The sequence below is a fragment of the Mustela lutreola genome, chromosome 5 (assembly GCF_030435805.1).
Source record: "Mustela lutreola isolate mMusLut2 chromosome 5, mMusLut2.pri, whole genome shotgun sequence".
Lineage (NCBI taxonomy): Eukaryota > Metazoa > Chordata > Mammalia > Carnivora > Mustelidae > Mustela > Mustela lutreola.
In genome coordinates, this window is record NC_081294.1 from 109,615,525 (window position 1) to 109,634,388 (window position 18,864).

General features: G+C 38.5%; 1 protein-coding gene across 5 annotated transcripts in view; it reads left to right on the forward strand.

The window, feature by feature from the left end:
- The window catches only part of VCAN (versican), a 109,654-nt gene that overhangs the window by 76,423 nt on the left and 14,367 nt on the right, over positions 1 to 18,864 (forward strand). For all 5 annotated transcript variants that reach the window (XM_059175410.1, XM_059175413.1, XM_059175412.1 and 2 more), the window contains 3 exons: positions 517 to 630; positions 5,719 to 5,877; positions 7,143 to 7,225. In XM_059175410.1, coding sequence (XP_059031393.1) covers positions 517 to 630; positions 5,719 to 5,877; positions 7,143 to 7,225 — 356 coding nt within the window. The remainder of the gene's footprint in view (positions 1 to 516; positions 631 to 5,718; positions 5,878 to 7,142; positions 7,226 to 18,864) is intronic.

Consider the following 18,864-nt stretch of genomic DNA (forward strand, 5'->3'; position numbering starts at 1 on the left):
AAGCCAAAGAGTAAATGATCATGTCTGGGTTTGAAGGAGATGACAGTCAGCAGAATGAAGGATGGATTGGAAAGGAAAAGCTCTAGTCAGGCCAGTCACGTGTCTTCAGTATTCCACAGGTAGGGTAATCAGAGCGTGAGCTAAGATTGAGGGTAGAATGTTCCAGGGATTTCTTTGTCATTTCTAGGATTCATGTGCCCATCTAAAAGCAATGGAGAAAATGACCCCCCTATGAGTAACTGAAATTTTTTTAGGGTTGCCAGATTTAGGAAATCAAGTGCAGGAAGGTCAGTTAAATTTGAATTTCAGGTTAAAAGAAAAGAATAATTTTTGAGTGTAAGTAACCCTAAATACAGCATGGGATAGATTTATACTAAAAAATTATTATTTTCTTTAAATCTGAAATTGACATTTAACTGGCTGTTCTTTCTGTTCTTTATCTGGCAACCTAACACTAAGTAGGATCCTTGACCTTTTCTGAAAGTATTTTTGTGGCCTTTTATGATTTTATTTCAGATTTTGATGAATGTCACTCTAACCCCTGTCGCAATGGAGCCACGTGCGTTGATGGTTTTAATACGTTCAGGTGCCTCTGCCTTCCGAGCTATGTTGGTGCACTTTGTGAACAAGGTAAGAGCTCATGCAACATCTGTAGGATGAACAGGATAGCTATTTCATTTCAAATGTTACTTCTGGATGGTTTTTTGGCACAATTATTTGGATGTTTTCAGGAATGTAGGCCATATGGCGTGTTTTTTCCTGCAAAGGAAATTCACAGGTTACCTAAGTATGTTCGGTGTCCTTATGTGTCCATAGCCCATGGAAAACAGCATTTGATTTAATCACTGCTGTTTTGCTGATAGAGCAAAATTGCAGACAGGCACACTGAGCTGAATTTAAGGACATCTAGCTCACAAAGGGAACTTTGTTGTCCGTATTCTTACTGAGGACAAAATAAGCATTGACCTTAATCCATCTGTGTAGCTTGTACCAAGGAGTATCGAATTCAGTGCTAGCTGCCTTTATTTTCTCCTCCTAAGCACTTGGGAGTCAATGGGCTTATTTTTCATCATCAGTCATCTCTGGAGAATGCATTGGTATAGTTGTTAGAATACATTAGCTTTGGCTTGGTAAATGTTACATAAAAGGTATTGTAAGTCTGCTCAACGGGGAATTTTCCTACTACAAGAAGCATCTGCTTTTTCTGAATGAAACAAAGGCCTGTGTTCGTGATTGCTTGAATCTCATGATCCCTGTAATTGGTATTTTATGGCCAACCTGAGAATGTATTTTAGGTGGTTAATGGTAACATTTCTTAGTCATCAATCAGAAACAGATTGCACGTTCAGCTACACTCAGCTTTGAAATTTCGATTTCCTTTACTTAAAGTCATACAGTGGTTTGGCTTCGACAAAAATACCCAGTGCCAAACTTCCATTCCACCAGACAGAATGAAAATGCATTAGACACTCAGACACATTGGTCTGGCCCCACATTCTGCTTTACAGTGTTAATCCAAACGTCACCACAATTAGAACAAAACCCAAAGCAACACGTATTGAACTGCCAATCAAAAAGGGTAGGTAATGACTTCATTTCTAGTTTTTTTTTCCCCTAGTTGCATAGGATGAGTCTGTTTAGCAAATTTAAAAGGTAAATATGAAAACGAACCAGTTTCATCCTTTTCTTAAGGAAAACAGTAAGAAAGATGCCGTTTCTTTTTATTTTATTTTTTTTAAGATTTTTTATTTATTTATTTGACAGACAAGAGATCACAAGTAGGCAGAGAAGCAGGCAGAGAAAGAGGAAGGGAAGCAGGCTCCCCACTGAGCAGGAAGCCCGATGCGGGGCTCGATCCCAGGACCCTGGGATCATGACCTGAGCCAAAGGCAGAGGCTTAACCCACTGAGCCACCCAGGCGCCCCCAGAAAGATGCCATTTCTTAAAGAAAACATGAGGGTGAGATCCTTGTTATATCACATATGCTATAACGATCCTGGCTTCCCTTAGTTCCCAGTCCGAGCAGCAATTCAAAAAAATCACTCATTAAGCAAATGTTTACGGAGCACCTACTGTCTTCCAAGTGCTGTCCTGGGTACTGGAGGTAGAACTTGGAGCAAACTAGACAAGATCCCCAGTCTGGGTGACTCAACTTAATTCTTGGCAGGGAATAAAAAGAGATGCTATTTGTTGAATGCCTTATAGTTTATCAAATGTTCCCAGGTGCATCATTTCGTTTAGTTGACAGTATCTCTGTGTGGCTAAATGGGCCAGAAATTGAGGCTCGGAGAAGTGATGTATTCAAGGTCACACAGCTAGTAAATTAGAGAGTAGGAAAAATGAACCTAGGCTGCCTTATAAGGCCCAGGTTTATCTCAGTATCTTCACACTTTCAAAGTAACTCTTACAGATAAGCATTTTATTTACATGTATATTAAAAAGGTTTTGCTTTTCTTCTCTCATTTGTAGTACCACTTTTCAGGTACATTCTCTTTTGTCTTAAAGCGAGTATACGTTCATCACCACTATTTGTTGAGAAACAGCTTTCCCGGTCTGTTTACCCAGCGCAGCTGTGCTTCTGTGATTTATTGCCAGGACCCTGAAAGATTTTTTTTCTCCTCTTTGCAGGTTGCCTAAGAACAAATGTTTTTTTCATTAACAGCAGCATTGTTGTCTAAACAGTTTTCTATCCAAATTTCAGCAATGACTGTGTTGTTGTTTCTTCAGCTGACCTTTTCTTCCCTGTATTAGTAACTTCCCAACTCCCAGCAACTCTGGAATAAGGGACCTATTTTGGTAGTGATAACCAATATAAACTCTAGAAGGGGAATCTTAGAATAGTATGGAGACAATTCTGTACACACAGGTTGCCCCAAACCAAAGTGGGGGGTAGGGCTCACCAGTGAAAAGCACCAAAATGTTAACAGTTTCTTAAGGCTTGACAGCTCTATGTCCCAGATGTTGAAAAAGTTACCTACATGACATAAAGAGAATATATTTTTAGTAAAACTGTTTAAAAGTGATAGTTTTGGCTTCTGTAGTAATGAACGGGAGCTGTCACACCTTCCCTTACAACACACACAGGTAGCCAGCACACAACTAAATGTGGGTCTTTGTGATATAACCTATGCATTATAGTAGTCTTAAAGCGTAAGAAGTATTTCCCTATGTCGGATGATTTTTACAAAAATATCACCCATATGTGTTGCTTTTAATGAATGAAATGTGTATCGTGCTCTTTTTAGGTGAGATTGGAAAAACACACTGCTTCTAATAACTGCTATCAGAATAGCATCCTAGAAGATGCTGTGGGATGCCTAGTCCTTCATTACATATTTAGTGACTTCATGAATAATAATTAAGTAAATCCACGTGGATATTTGGCTTTTATTCAATAAAGAGTCACTTTGTTAAGTAGTGTTTGTGCATATATTCATAATCATTAGGACCGTAAGTCTATGGCTTCAGTAGGATAGATGAATAAAAAAAAATTAGCAAAAACCAACAAGCAGTCTCATTTGGACCTGTGTTCTAATAGGAATATATGCACCTGTTAACTGAAGAAGGCATTATACCAATGATGTGGTGATGCATCTGAATTTTATGATCCCTTGGGTTTTTTGGTGTAAGAGAAAAAAATACTTAATGATAATCTGTTTTAATGATAAAACACAAAGAAAGAAGACTGGACTAAACCATTGGGTTAAAAGAGGATATGAGGGTGTAGTAGAATTTTTTTTTTCCTAATGTCTTATTCGGAAAGGTAGGGATCCTCTTGAATTTTAAGTTGTGTCTTAAAATATTATTAATTTCCATGGTTAAGGCAAGCTATGCTGCTATGATATCACATTACTGACTTTGGCAGTAGAGTTTTCTAAAAAATCTTTCCAGTTCTCCTTCTTTATAAACTAACTCCCTCAAATATGAAGATCCATTTCCTCCCCACCCCTCCTACCTCACCTCTAAATCCTTCCACGGGGAACATCGCAAAAGGAAATTTAGAGCATCTAAGTCCCCCAACTGCACTTCATCCTTGGGGACTACTTTAATCCCAAATCATCTAGCTGTGCCTTGATTCTTTTCCTGTAAGATTTGGTGGTCTCCAGAAACACTTTAGTAAAACTCAGACTTCCAGGGCGCAGTATCTAAACCAGTTAGTCAGCTGGCCATAACCAAACAAGAAGCCGGATAGACTAAACTGAAATAAAGCCCGCTCTCCGAGATAAGCTGCATCTGTTGTATGACGATGGTCAAAATCCCTGGAGCCAGGAAAACATGAAAAGCTCTCAGAATGCATACTTTCCCACAATTACAGAAAGAGGAGCGAGTGGTGTGACAGACAGGAGTCGATCTGACTATCAGTTCAGCCCCCAGGTCTGACGTATACCGAAAGCATGTATTTCATCTAGAAGGATTTTGTTTCCTTCATCAACCAGGAAGATTAGAGTAAGGGAGGGCAGTTCCTAGGTGATCTGGAATTTTCTTGGTGCCTAAAATTCTATAAACTTTGCAGTTCTGTTAGTGTTTGCATGGAACTAGTGCAGTGGGTTTGTGAGGTATGTTTTGTGATAGTCAAAAGTATTTCCAGTGATCATAATTGAATACGTACCGTTGAGCCAACTACTTTCCTGTAAAAGTATTTAAAAACTGGCATGCTAGAATCTAGAAAGTACAGTCGAAGCTTCCTGTCAGTGTAAAATTTAGATTTATTTGAAAAATGTTGACATCCTACCAGGACAGTGGTTATAATGTACACATATATAAACAGACATATATATATATATATATGAGTGTGTGTGTATGGCTTGGTGGAAGGTGGGCATGAAGTTGAAGAACTTAAGTTATTTAATTCTTTTTTTAAAAAAGATTTTATTTATTTATTTGACAGAGATCACAAGTAGGCAGAGAGGCAGGCAGAGAAAGGGGAAGGGAAGCAGGCTCCCTTCTAAGCAGAGAACCCGACATGGGGCTTGATCCCAGGACCCTGAGATCATGACCTGAGCCGAAGGCAGAGGCTTAACCCACTGAGCCTCCCAGGCACCCAAGTTATTTAATTCTTAAGAAACTTAAAAGAAACTTAAAATCCTGACGCATTTACACAGAGAGTTACTTATATTTCCTCTCCCTCAGAGAAAGGCCAGCAGTCCTAGCTATATCCCATAAGCTGCCTACTGATGACATTTTTTTTTCCTCTTTGTAAATCTTATTTGACAAGATCCTGTGGCCACCCAGCGGATCTCTCTGGGAAGCGGTAAAGGAACTACTTACTGAGCCTTTGAAGTCCTTATTCAAATAGGGCATTCATAATCCTATTAGCCAGAATTCTTATCTTATCACTTGAATGGCTCTCTTCAGAAAAGTTGTGTTGGTGAGGATTTAGCCCCAGTCGCTTCACAAGTGAGTCAGTAGACATTGCGTCCTGAGAAGTTTTGTCTGGCCCCTCTGCCAGTTTTCTTTCCTGCTGACACTGGCTCTAAACAAAGAAACTGCAGTTAGATACTGCTTCTTCCGTCCAGAGACGTACAGCCACCCACTTGGCAGGAGTCAGCGAGCTGGCTTTATCATACTTTCTTTGTCATCATGACCAAATTTATTAACATGTAACTTCAGGGACATTGCACTGATACTGGCTTAGGTCTTCTTACCAACGCTCAGATCCGTGAGGCTAGATTGAGTGACGTAGGTGAAGTTACTAAGCCCCTGCCTTGTTTCTTCCAGACACAGAGACGTGTGACTACGGCTGGCACAAATTCCAAGGGCAGTGCTACAAATACTTCGCCCATCGGCGCACATGGGATGCAGCTGAACGGGAGTGCCGTCTGCAGGGCGCGCATCTCACAAGCATCCTGTCTCATGAAGAACAGATGTTTGTGAACCGTATGTACCAAATAGATGCAGGGTTCCTGAAGCTTCGCTCTGTGTCCCTACTTCTTCCTTTTCTCTGTATCTAACCGAACAGATGTAGCTTCCTCCATGGCAGTTCAACTTATTAAATCCCTCTTCTGAACTACTTAAAACCATCTCTCCTACGTGAGACCCCGACTTTGAGAAACACTCATCTCTAACAGAGGAAAGCATTTCCTGGTCTTCAGCGATAGTGGGTGAAACAGCCTGCTGCAGGTGGAGTCCAATGACGTTGCTCCTCGATCATTTTCTGACTTATGAAAATGGCCACTTCTATGGTTCCATCTCACTCTTGTCACGGCTGCCTTCGTAGTTCTATTTTGAAGATGTGCACATGTTGTCCAGAGTTAAGGAGAAAATCGCTTTCAGTTCTTTTTATCCCACTCATTAAAATTGAATTGTCAATAGCAACCTAATCCTACCCTCTGCATAAAATTGGTTCTCATCCATGCTGATAATGATTTTAGGCCATAGAAAGTGGGTTTCATGTTAAGAACATGAACAAATGGAGAGTGAAAGCGAATGAAGCTTTACTACCAGCCCTGCTGAATAACTTAAACTATAGCAAAGAGAAGGGCAGCTAGCTTTTATGTAGCAAATATGTAGAAGTTTTTTTTTTTTTTATATGAAGCATCATTCAATGCCCTATTAAATATGTTCTCATAATGCTTGCTGCCTTTCAGAAGTTTGGTTGTTAGGTAGCAATCTGTACAGAGGTTCAATTAACTTTCTTGCATGGTTTTCTTGTCAGTGACTCATCTCATGATGAAATTAATTATTTTTGAAGACAATTTTATAGAACTGTCTGGTCTAGGTATTCGCTGTTTAAAATGCTTTAAGAAGAAACATGTGGCTTCCAAAGTGAGGCTAGCATGGGAATGATCTGTCACATTTTATTGGGTCACTGAATTTTTGCCAATGGCATAGCTTAATTTAAAAAAAATGGAAAGTTTTTTTTATCATGAGTAAGGAAGGAAAAATATTTAATTATAGTAAACTGCTAGGGAAATTATTTTCTTATGTCTGATATTTTAATGTTTCTCAATGTTTGTGAATTAGCTTTTTAGTTTAAAGCACATTGGGCAGAAGAACAAAAGATAGCTAGACCATGAGAGATTTTTATGAGCAACTAAATAAAATTCCAGCCAGAAAAGAGGATGCATGATTCACTCTGAGAATAGTTTTAATACATTTCATCCATCTATGGGTAAAAATATCTGTTGTTTCCCTTCTCTTAGGCGTGGGCCATGACTATCAGTGGATAGGCCTCAATGACAAGATGTTTGAACATGACTTCCGTTGGACTGATGGCAGCACACTGGTAAGTTGCTTATGAAAAATGACACCAATTCTGGGAACTTAGTAGCATGTGCTGATTGCATTTTACAGGGGGCGTACTTGATTGAGACCTATTAAGTGACTTGCTCAGGTTTACTCAGTAAGATAGATGAGTGTTAGAACAGAGTCATTGTGGCTCTCTTTGAAAGAGGAGTGTATCAGAGTCCATTGAACTGGAAAACCACATCAGCAGCAGAATTGCCTCAGGTTTATCTTTCAGATGGTTATCTTTGCTTTTTACAGCTTAAAGAAAAGGGGGAAAAGAATAAATGTAAGAGAAAAGGCCTTGAAAAAAAAAATCTACCTTTCCCTCTTATATAACTGCACTGGAAATCTATGGGGCATGGCTCATTTTTATCCAAACCAAGATGCTCATTTTTTTCATCTTAAAAAAGATTGCTGAATTATGATCTTGTGGATTTTCTTCCATTCAAACTCTGCTGACTAATTATATATTTTAAGCTTTTTCTGCCTCTTAAAGAAAGAAGTAGAATGGTAACACTGGCCCCAAACTTGAATTGGCTGAAATAAGATTCTTGGGACAGCTGAACCTGTTTGGAGTCACTACTCTGAATAATTATGAGTATAATTTTTTAAAAATAGTTCAAGTGTGGTTAGCTATATACTAGTGGTTCTAGGTACTGGCTGTTCATTAGAATCACCTGGGAACATAATTTAACAACTGGTGCCTAGGCATCAACTCAAATTCATTAAAGCAAAACCCCACTTTGCTTTTTAAAGCTACAAGCCGATGGCTGGCTGTATTTTCCACGTGTTCTCCAGGTGACTCTGAAATGCAGACAAGTTGGGATCCATTGGGCTGGACAATAAGTATAAATTCAATTCTAAATTAGATAAATAACAGGAAGAATTGAAAATAATGTTTAAGCTCTTTGTGTGAATTTATTTAGGTGCCTAAATTTCATTCATTACTTGCCACTCATATGGATTCAATGAGTTTGGCAAAATGTAGAGTTCATCCTTAGAACAGATGCCGAAGGAATTTCTGCTTTTGGATGTTCTACTCTGTCTGCTGAAGCTTTTCTATGTTCTTACGGACGTACCGCTCAGTTCGTCTTTGTGTCGGTTGCTATACTCAGCACCTTGCATTCATGTATTCCCCACAATAATCTGTAAGAGAGGTATGAAGTGTTTTATAGGTATAGAAAGGGAAGGTCAGTTAGGCTGGAAATTTTTGCCCAGAGTCACAGTGCTATTAAGTGTTGAAGCCAGTCTCCAAAGCCATGCTTTATTTTGGCTGGCACCTCGTTGACTTGAAATTATATCCCTTATTACATTTTGCCTTTAGCAACCCTGAAACAAAATCTGGCCTCCCCTCTCTGTGTCATCACGCCTTATCTTTAATCTGGACTGTTGTCACTCAGGTCCAAATGTAGGTCATTTGGCAAGATGCAGAAAAAACAAGGAAGGTAGATTGTCCATGAAATACATTCCCACTAAGATATGTGAACCACATCCTCTGGATCAATACTCCTTGTTTTATAATGGTCCTAACTGGATGGTATATCTGCAGTTGTAGCATCTGCTTATTTTTATTTTGCTAAAATGAATAGTAATTTCAGGGGACATAATTTTGGTCAGTTAGATTAATGGGTTAGTAGGCCATGAGTTCTTCTATATTAATTTTAACTGAAGGTGGACTATTTTGCTTTTATTAATTTAATATATATATGAACATAAAAACTAAAGGATTTTTTCCCTGTATGTTAAAACTGTTTTTATAATTTTGTTGATGTGTTTTTATAAAGTATAGACATTTGTCGAGTTTTCTTTTGTGGAAAGAATATTTCGTTCCTATGGGATTATTTGGGTCTGAAGACCCTCTGTTGATTTTCCTCCCACACACTTTCCTTTATACATAGCCCGCTGAAAAGTGCGGGTCCTGTGAGGTCCCAACCGTATTACAGAAGCTAGAAAGCCAAGGACTCAGGTAGGGCTCTGGTTGGTCCTTACTTGTGCCTTGCAGACCTTGACCACAACTTATCTCATGGTGTCCATGTGTGTTCTTGCCCTGAGCCTGGAATAGCTGCATTTGGCCAGATATAATGTATGTGAAGTCTGTCATCTGCTACATACCGCTCTGATTAGACAAAGTCCCCAACTTCCAATATGTTGTTGATTATATAGAATTGATTTGTTTTCACTCATGGCATTTTTGTATGTTTCTAGACATTAGCAGTTCAACTTTTCAAAGAAGTGGTTCTCGTGCTTGCTTTTCTTTCTTATGGTGTCTGGGACAAGGCCATATACTACCTATGAGCTTGGTTAATGACACTGAAATCGGCTTGTAGCTGGTAGCTGTGTTGGGGTCTCTAAAACATCTCAGGGAACCTTTCTCTCCTGCCAAGTGCCATTCAGGGGAGCTTCACTCATCAAATGTCACTATTCCACTATGCCAAAGCAAACCAACTCAACGATTTTTTTTTTCTGTGTCCATTAATTTTTAATGGACTATGAAAAATACTGTAAAAAAATAACTTCATTGCCATTTCCATGGTCTAGACTGGTCTTCAACTTAGTAAATAAGCAAGCATTACACTTTGCAAGAAACAAATCTTGATCTTCTGGAAATTTTCCAGAGGAAGATAACATCCCTCGTGTTCCTGTGAACCTTACCCTAAATTAGTTTACATTTTTACATTAAAACCCAAAGGTTATGAAGAAAGCATCAAACGAAGCCCTCAGTTTGAAGAAGGCAGCAGATGAATTACATAAACAAGGAAAATGTATCAAAGAAATGACACAAGCAAATCCAGAAAGCACTCTAACAGATCCTTGGTCTCTTCTTAATTCCCTCTTTGTGTCAAATAAAAGTGTGCTAAGGAGTGTCCCTAACTTTGAACATTTTGGAACAGAAAAGACCATCTGCCCAACAGCCTGTCTCCCTCCCATTTGACTGATCTCTGGCCCACTCTGCTTTTGTAACCACCCTCGACTGCCTCTATCCCTTCCTTTCTGAGACGGCCTAGGTGTCTCTTAAACTCGTTTGTAGTTCTGTCTGCAGCCACCATCCCCTTAACAGGTTCCATATGTTTGCAGGCTTTGAATAAAATAGGTCTTCTTTGTTTCGCTGTTTACTCCAAGTGTCTTTGCCTTTGAAAAAAATCCCTAATGGTAAATGCTACGTTTTCAAGGGAAAGCAGTATCTGCTTACACTTGGAAATGGTGTTACCTTGACTGTGTGCAATTTTAAGGACTTTGTTTATGTTTTAAAGTGATTTCTCCCCTCTTCCCTTTGCCCCCATTTTTTGTTTGAAAGATTTAGTAGAGCTTATTCTCCTTGGGAGGTAGAGCAGTATTAAAATAAAAAGAACCTTTGATAGTTACCATATATCATCTTTTATTATTCGGTCCTACAATTCAGTAAAAACAAACTAGTTTATATTAGGTTTTTCAGTCTCAATAATTTCTTTTCTTGAAATAATAAAACTGTGCTTCCAATAAGCTTGCAGTGTAATTATATCATATTTACATGATTATGCTTTCTAGCTAGACTAAATCAATTGATATGCTTATACTAAATTAATAATGTTATTTGGCTGAGTTATCTAAATTGCCTTGTTCTTCAGATTCTGATGGACCCATTCCACATTATTGGCCCATATAATATGGTGTTGATAACATGCCATATTCCTGCTTTTGTTGTATCTTTGAAGTCCTTTTTTATTATTATTTGGGGTGTTTATCCAATAAGTTTCACAAAAGTGTACTCAATGCAGAGACTGGGTCTAGCCTTACCCTTGTGATTTCCATTAAGGTTATTTTCTCCTAACACATTTCAATTTTTATTTTGTTACTTGGTTTTCAAATAACTAGTCACATTTCAATTTGTCCCTTGGTTTTCTACTAATGAGTTATTCTTTAACTTGACTATTGATCTCTTAACAGTGAAATGCCCCAAGTGCTTTATTAGAAACTGACAAATAGCTTCAATAATGAATTACTTTTCTTGTCACCCAAGTAATGTCTTCAAAGACACTAAGTTAAACCATCCAAGTTAAATACACATTAAAGCTGGCAAACTTAAACAAACATTTCTTATCTAGCTTCTACACTTTTAGCTGACTTTTAAGTTCTTTCTTTAACCTAATTGTTAAATGAATGACTAGTCTGAAGTGTTTCCCCCAGATCTGGTTTCCAGTGCCTATGAACTGCCTCTCCCTGTGCTATGAACTCTTGTTACTCTCTTTTTGAAATTTTGTATACCCTCCTCTTGCCTTCAATATAAAATTCTGATTATTAGTGTGCTATACCAAGCCCAACAATTCCACCTGCCTTCCTAAGCTATATCATCTCAAAATATTCACAGTTCCTGGAATGAGCCATGACACCTAACTCCTGAATTTCTTTGCATAGCCTTGCCCTAGTGCTTAGAATGTTCTTATCTTTTGTCCTAATTTTATTTAATTAATGTTCAAATGCCATGTTTAGCTGACTCTCCTTCGTCTTGGAAGACTACCCATTTGGGTGTGACTAAGAGCTCCTCCACTGTGTTCCAGAAGCCCCTTGTGTCCCTTTGCCATCTTACCACCATCCCCTGTGGGGCTGACTTCCTGCCACTGAGCTTTCTAAATCAGGGAGTAACTTTCATCTCTATTTTTTCAGCACCTGGCAGAATTGTTGACAAAAATAGATACTTAATAATTTTTTTTTTAAGATTTTTATTTATTTATTTGACAGACAGAGATCACAAGTAGGCAGAGAGGCAGGGAGAGAGAGAAGGAAGCAGGCTCCCTGCTGAGCAGAGAGCCCGATGTGGGGCTCGATCCCAGGACCCTGGGATCATGACCTGAGCCAAAAGCAGAGGCTTTAACCCACTGAGCCACCCAGGCGCCCCGATACTTAATAATTTTTTAATGATAATTAATATTTATACATTGCTTAACCAACTTACTGTTACATGTTGAGTCATTAAATGGCCAACTTACTGTTACATGTTGAGTCATTACATGAGTCATTTTAGCAGACTCTCTTTATGACAATTCTTGTTCATCTAAGTTAAATATTTTATTTAATGTTGTACCAGTATGAAAAACTTAAAACATAGTAGGTGAGATTTCAAAAATGGTGAAAAGAAAAAAAACGTTCTCCCCAGACAGATATATACTGCTGGGTATAATACATCTTACAAAAGTTATTAACCCAAAGGAAATCAGATGTGCCTACTAGAAATGATGACAGTCTTGTCCATGATTGTCCCAAGAATACATTTACAATAAGCTCTGGGAAGAAAAAAATGGGAAGCAAACTTTTCAGCCTCTGCCACCCCTGCGGGTTTGAGTTATATCAGGACAGATTTTCCATGAAGCTTTAGGAAACCAACAATTACTCAAAACTTAGAAGAGAATTTTTTTTTTCAAGATAGGCACACATTCTGTCATTGCACTTTCTAAAGAAAAATGACTTAAAAAACAAAAAACAAACAAACAAACAAAAACCTTGTTATACAAAAACAAGCAAAAGAAAATTTTACTGCTGAATGTTATCAGATCATTTTATTATAGATTGGTCGACCAAAAATGAATTGGTTGCCTGAGGCTGGACAGAGCTTCATTTATTCACCTTCTCTCTGGGTCTGTTCTTTCAAACACAGAGAGAGGCAGACATCAGGAATACTTTGGAGTCATTTATCCTGCCCTGTCTATGTGTTTCCTAGCAAAATCATTTCCACAACTTTCTTTTCAACTATAGACTATGGTGTGTCTGTGGATAGCACAATTAGGGACTAGACACTATTAGGTGCCTTCATGACACTACTTTGTATAACAGATCTCTGCAGCTGATGGTTTAACATCAACCTGTGGCCCTCAGGTGACAACTGTTACTGTCTTGCTCCCTCCTCTCTCTGACCATCAGGAAGAAATTCTGACAGGAAAATCTGGTCCCTTCTCTCTTCTCTTTAGTGAGTTTCTGCAGCACCATCAAAGCTTACCCCTCACCACTGGGGATTGGATGCTTCAGTGGATCAGAAGCGGTCAGTTCAAAGAAAAACGTCACCTTAGATAGTGTTGGCCAGAGGTTGAAGATTGAACGGAACTGACAATCCAGTTCCCTTTTAAAAATATTGAAGAACTTCCAAAGTTTGATTTGTTTGGTGAAAAAAAAAAAAAAAAAAATCCCTGACTTTATTCTTAGGCATTAAAAAAAATTTTTTTTTCCTATGCCCCTTACACATTTCCTTCTGCCATCTCTATTCTGTCGGCACTCTGCCTTGCCAGGAGAAGCTGCCTGCTGGTTTGTCAGCTTCCCAGGAAGTATCCTGGCCTCCTTTACTTTCCAGCATACTGCTGGAGGAAACAAAAATTTCTTCTCTGCACTTGTCTCATTCCACCCAGCAAGTTCTCAAACGCGTTCCTAATTCACAGAACCATAAATACCTTATTTTCTAGCTCTAACCAACTCATCTTACCTCCTGATAGTTATGAGACAGATTGCAAAAGGCTAATTGTTGTGTTTTTGCACTTGAAAGCTCTTTCTGGAAAATAAGTGAATTTTGCTTTTTTTTTTTTTTTTTTGGATAAGCATGGTTCAGCACTGGCAAGCTGCACACCTGGATTTTGGGACAATGGGTTACCCTCCTGGTTAGAGTTGATGCATGAGAAGAGCCAGATTTGTGGATTGACTTCAAATACAGACGTCCCTTTTTTCATAAATAAACATGTCAGTCTGTCACACAAAGTATTGTGAGAAAACCCAGCTTTGAAAAAAGGTCGAAACCATAAAGAAATAGCCCTAAACTCAGGAAGAGACACTTAAAAGGGGCAGAGAAAAGGAGTAACAAGTCGCAGGTCATAAACCATTATTTTTCTTCTGCAGGACTGTATTATTCCCCTTTTATAAACACAAAGGTTCCTACCTCCTCCCTTTCCCAGATGTCTTGGACATTGAAAAGAGAATCAAGAGTATGAACTAATTCCCACTGTTTTCCAAGCTTGTTTGTAGGTTTCTGCTTTTTTGAAAAGATTGCCCACAATTTGGCAGAAAACAATGAAAAACAAAAGCCCCAAACCAAAAACTCCAGTTTTACTTTTTCTACCTGAAAATGTTAGAAGACTTTTGAAAAATTATTTGCAGATGGATGTGTGTCCGCTGTGGTGTGGCTTGAGCTCCGAGTCCAATGCCACTTCTCTGTGAACAAGTCACACTGCATATCAACATTAATTTAATTATGTTAAGCCTCACAGGCTTCATTATATTAACCTAAAAGCCAAGGAAAACATATGCTGTTTCCTCATCCTTTAACACATTACTCATGAGTGAAAGAATTCTCAGTTTCTGTTCTGCAAAAGACCACTGAGCTCTTAATAAAAACTCGTACTTGTGTTGCAGTTCAGCTTGATTGGAAACCAAGAACTGGTTCTTGTGATTCTGCGTGTGAAATAAAACAAGTCACAGAGTGGTTCCAGAACTCAAAACCCTCATCTCTGCCTTGCCTTTCCTTGAGTGCACATAGCTAATGATAGGTCACGTAGCTGGAAGAACACTTACGGAAAATCATTTCATCATTGACAAGATTACCCTTCAGAAAATTATCAATGCAGTAGGTCCTTCTCATGGAGGCTTTTCCAGCAGTGCTCTGTGAACCTCTAAAATCCCATACAGAAATTTACATTTAATTGCTAATTGCTTTAGCGCAATTCACGGAAAAGGCAAACAAAAATGTAGAATGGGTTTTGGCAGTTTCCCACTGCATGCGGATGGGATCCTAGCACTTCCTGACTGAAGACCTTTGCAAACAAGCTTGGGGTGAAGGAACCCACCAGCACCATTTCAGATGGGAGTTAAATGCAAAGGGCTCCTTGGGGCTCTGTCTGCACCATCCCCCCACCCACCCAAGTGCTCTCACAGTGGGAGGAACTCACATCCTTTGGAAAATGCTGTTGATAATTACAGCTTTGCAGGCCAGTGAGCTCATGCTATTACACGAGATTAGTGCTGGACTCGAGAGCTGCCAGATTGTCTCTCCCGCACAGACACTTGCCAGCTAGCAAAATAATGGGCATATTGGCACTTTAACAACTATCAGGAGACCCCAAGTTAGTTTTTCTTCCCTTCAGCATATTTAAGTTTGTAGGCTCCAACTCCAGCCTGCCAGCCCAGGGCAATGACACCAAAACAAATGTCTCTTTCTCCATTAAAAACAAAGCTGCTCTTTTCCTTTTGGTGTGAAAGACAACAGGAAAACCGTAACCTCCCTGAAAACATAAATAAAGCAGGCCCCGGCCAGAGTAACCTTAAGCAAGTATCAGGATCAGAAGAGGTGTATCTCTCCTGGAAGGCAGGTCATTTGCCCCCAGGAGTTAAATAAAACAAAGTGAAATATACCCTCCACAGACTGGAAACAAACGCCTATTGTGTACCACAGCCATCTAGGGGGGACAAAAGCATTTTAAAGTTACCAAATGTTTTGATTTCTGTAATAAGTAGTCCTCCTAACTTCCTTGCAGATAACTGTTTGACCTCTGTTCTGAAAGGCTGGGGGTAACCCAGAGCAATTATTCTGAGTTCTGTATTTTGTGAAAAGGTGGTTTCTTATCAGCGTATGTTTCAAATGGGGAAGCAGTCCTCTTGGGAAAGCGTTTTCTATTTGTGGAGTTTGCTTTTATACTTAGCGGTTATCTGTTTTTCCTTGGCATCGCCTGTGTTTGGGTGTTACTTGGAGCTGTGAGAGCACAGCCATGGCACCCTCAGTGCCAGGTGATGACAGACAGGACTTTGCAGAGAGAAATCAGCTCTGAGTCCAGGTGCCACTTTTTGTGGCTAGTCTGGGTACGTTTTTGCCTAAAAAAAAAAACATGTGAATCACACTGCAGACATTAATTTGCGTGCACAGATAGGTATTTGTCTATGATCCGCCCTGCCGTAAGGATTTGGGGTGGAGAATATATATTCGGCATTGCTTCCAGTGCAGTTTCACCACTGATGTAAACATAAATAATCTGGTAATTTTAAAAGGAAAAATGGAGAAAAATCAACTATTATAGATGAACTTTCCAATCAGATAGAAAATTCAGATTATAGCTGCCATGACCTAAAGCAAAAGAGAAAGCAATCTCATGGGTAAATCCTGTTTAGCTGAGGTCCGTCTTCTAGCAAAATATTCTCTTTATGCTTTCCCTCACAAAACTGAGAGGACATACCACAGATAACCCTTTAATCTTGCCACAGGAAGGAAATAATCCTGATGGAGGAGGGTATTTTAAATTTTGTTAAGTAACTTGGTTGGCAATTCATAATATAATAATGGATAGAGATCACCACCTAGTGGCCATATTGTATTTTGTGTTTCAAACCACATACCCAGAACTCCACTTAGATCTAGTAAGAATATAGTATATTCCCCGTGAAGTAAGTTCCTGAGTAGTTTTGAGTGTAAAAATTCTAGTGTGGTCTGCATTATACTGTGAACTTAAAAGTTAGATGTGAAATTAGATGATTTTTCAAATGCACTGTGAGGCTAACACACGGAGCCACCTGCTTAGTAAGTTCCCAACAACTGAGGCAAATACTGGATCCAGTCTTTCCCATATCTTCACTTCATACACAGTATGAGAACACAGTGGAAAGTTTTCCTTGGCCAGTTTCACTGGTATGTGAACCTGGAGGACTTTTTTGGTTTTCTTGTGAAACTTTTTACAGTGAATTAAATTAACAGTGTTTGGGGGAGGGAGAGTAAGTAGAAAGCAGTGACTAGACCCTTCATGGAAAAAGATTCTAAATTATAGCTGGAAGACTTAGGAAGTTTTCCCAACAAGTACAATAATATATTATGTCACAGGACAGCTTCACTGGACAAATGTCAAGAATGGTTTTTATCAATGGAATGTGTATGATTTATTAAGTGTACTTGGCAAAATCCATAATAGTTCTAAAACACAGAGGCTTTAATTGGCCATTTAAGATAATCTAAATTATAGGGAATTTTAAAGAATAAAAAGTGACTCTGTCTAAGCTGAAGAAGTATAGCTAAATAGGTGGATAGGTGGATGATAAATAAATAGATGATAGGTTGATATATAGATAGATAGACAAATAGAGTGTGGGTCCTTGGTGGCTGCAGATTCAAGATTTGCAGTTTCAGTCATAACAAGAGACCCTAAAGATCCATAATATGAAATAATTTGTACTTCTTTCTCGGGTTCAAACTTGAACTGTACTCAGTTGTTTACTAGTGTGTAAGAATTCTTCAATTACTGCTCATGTCTTTCTAGTAGATAGCTTGATTTTAGCACCTCAAGAGGTCTATTGCTATTTATTCCTCTATCAATTTAAACATGTTGGATCTTCTGTATTGTATTTATGGTGGAACTATCTGCCACATAGTTCTGTGGAAATAGGAGGCCTTTCTAATTATCCTAGATAATTCTTCTCTAGTGTCAAGAAGTACTGTATTTGTAGGGGTCTGTGTGTCTCTGTGTATCTGTATTTCTGTGTTTGTGACTGATAGTGGTAAATCTCACCTTTTTTTTTTCACAAAAAGATGAACTTCAATTTTATTTAGTATCTGTGAAAATTCTGCTTTCTTTTTAGTAAAGAGGAAATCAAAAAATTCTAAAGAGTATCTAACTTTTTAGGAGAAATAGTAGTGCCGCTGATTATTCTTTATAGTTATTTGTCCAAGTTAAGAAATCCTAAAACTCAGTGAAAAGAATTTGAAATGGGTCAGATACAGAGAAGAGTTAATTATCAATGAAGTTTGAATAGGACCAGTTGCTTTGAAAACTTCTTTGTTTTAAGATGCTGATAGAAGGGATTTAAAATTAAAATTAAAAATAAGAGTTCAATGTTTCTGGGATTCTTTCTCTACTAGAGGTTGAAAATGACCTTGTACCTTCAAAGTTTTGGTTTTTGAATTGACACTCTCTTGGAAAGATGTTTTTTTTAAAAAACTTGTTTTTTCCAAACATACTCTTGGGAATGTTACATGGAGGGATAAGGCTAAGTCAGTCTGTGTTTCAAGAACCTCCCTTGCTTCCATCTTTCCTTTTCACCACCTAGCTGTTAGCATTTTTCCTCCTAAATGGATTTGCTTATATATGTATCAAGTAAAGGACCAGCTGGGTTGTGACTGTCCCAGCAGTAACTGAGTAATACTGGATATCTTGTTTCTTTTCTTTAACTGAGAGCCATGCTCAAAGCTGAACCCAAGAAACTCCTTTTCTAAAGCAAAGCAAAGGACCTGGTTTATTTCTAAATCTTGTATATTTCTGAAATAATGCTTTTTTAATCTCAGGAAAAAAAAGGCAGTTATCCATCTCCACATAAGGAAAAGGTCAATTTAGTCTCATTACATTTTTATCATCAATTTGTTTGTTCATGCCTGTGATACCAGTTATCTGCTGAGATTTTAGGGCCATTGATCATGGCCACGTGGTGTGTATTTTAAAGATAAAAAGTGTGTCCGGTATCTCTGAATGATAGTTGGGACTCCTAGACACTATATAACCAGAGATTCACCTTGAAAGGATGTCAACCCTATCTAACTTGAGTAGGTTGTTAATAACTTTCCAAAGCAGAGACCCCACCTCTACCCCCAAACACACACACACACACACACTTTATCCTTCTCAGTGTGTTTATGGAATCAAGTTGGAGACTTGC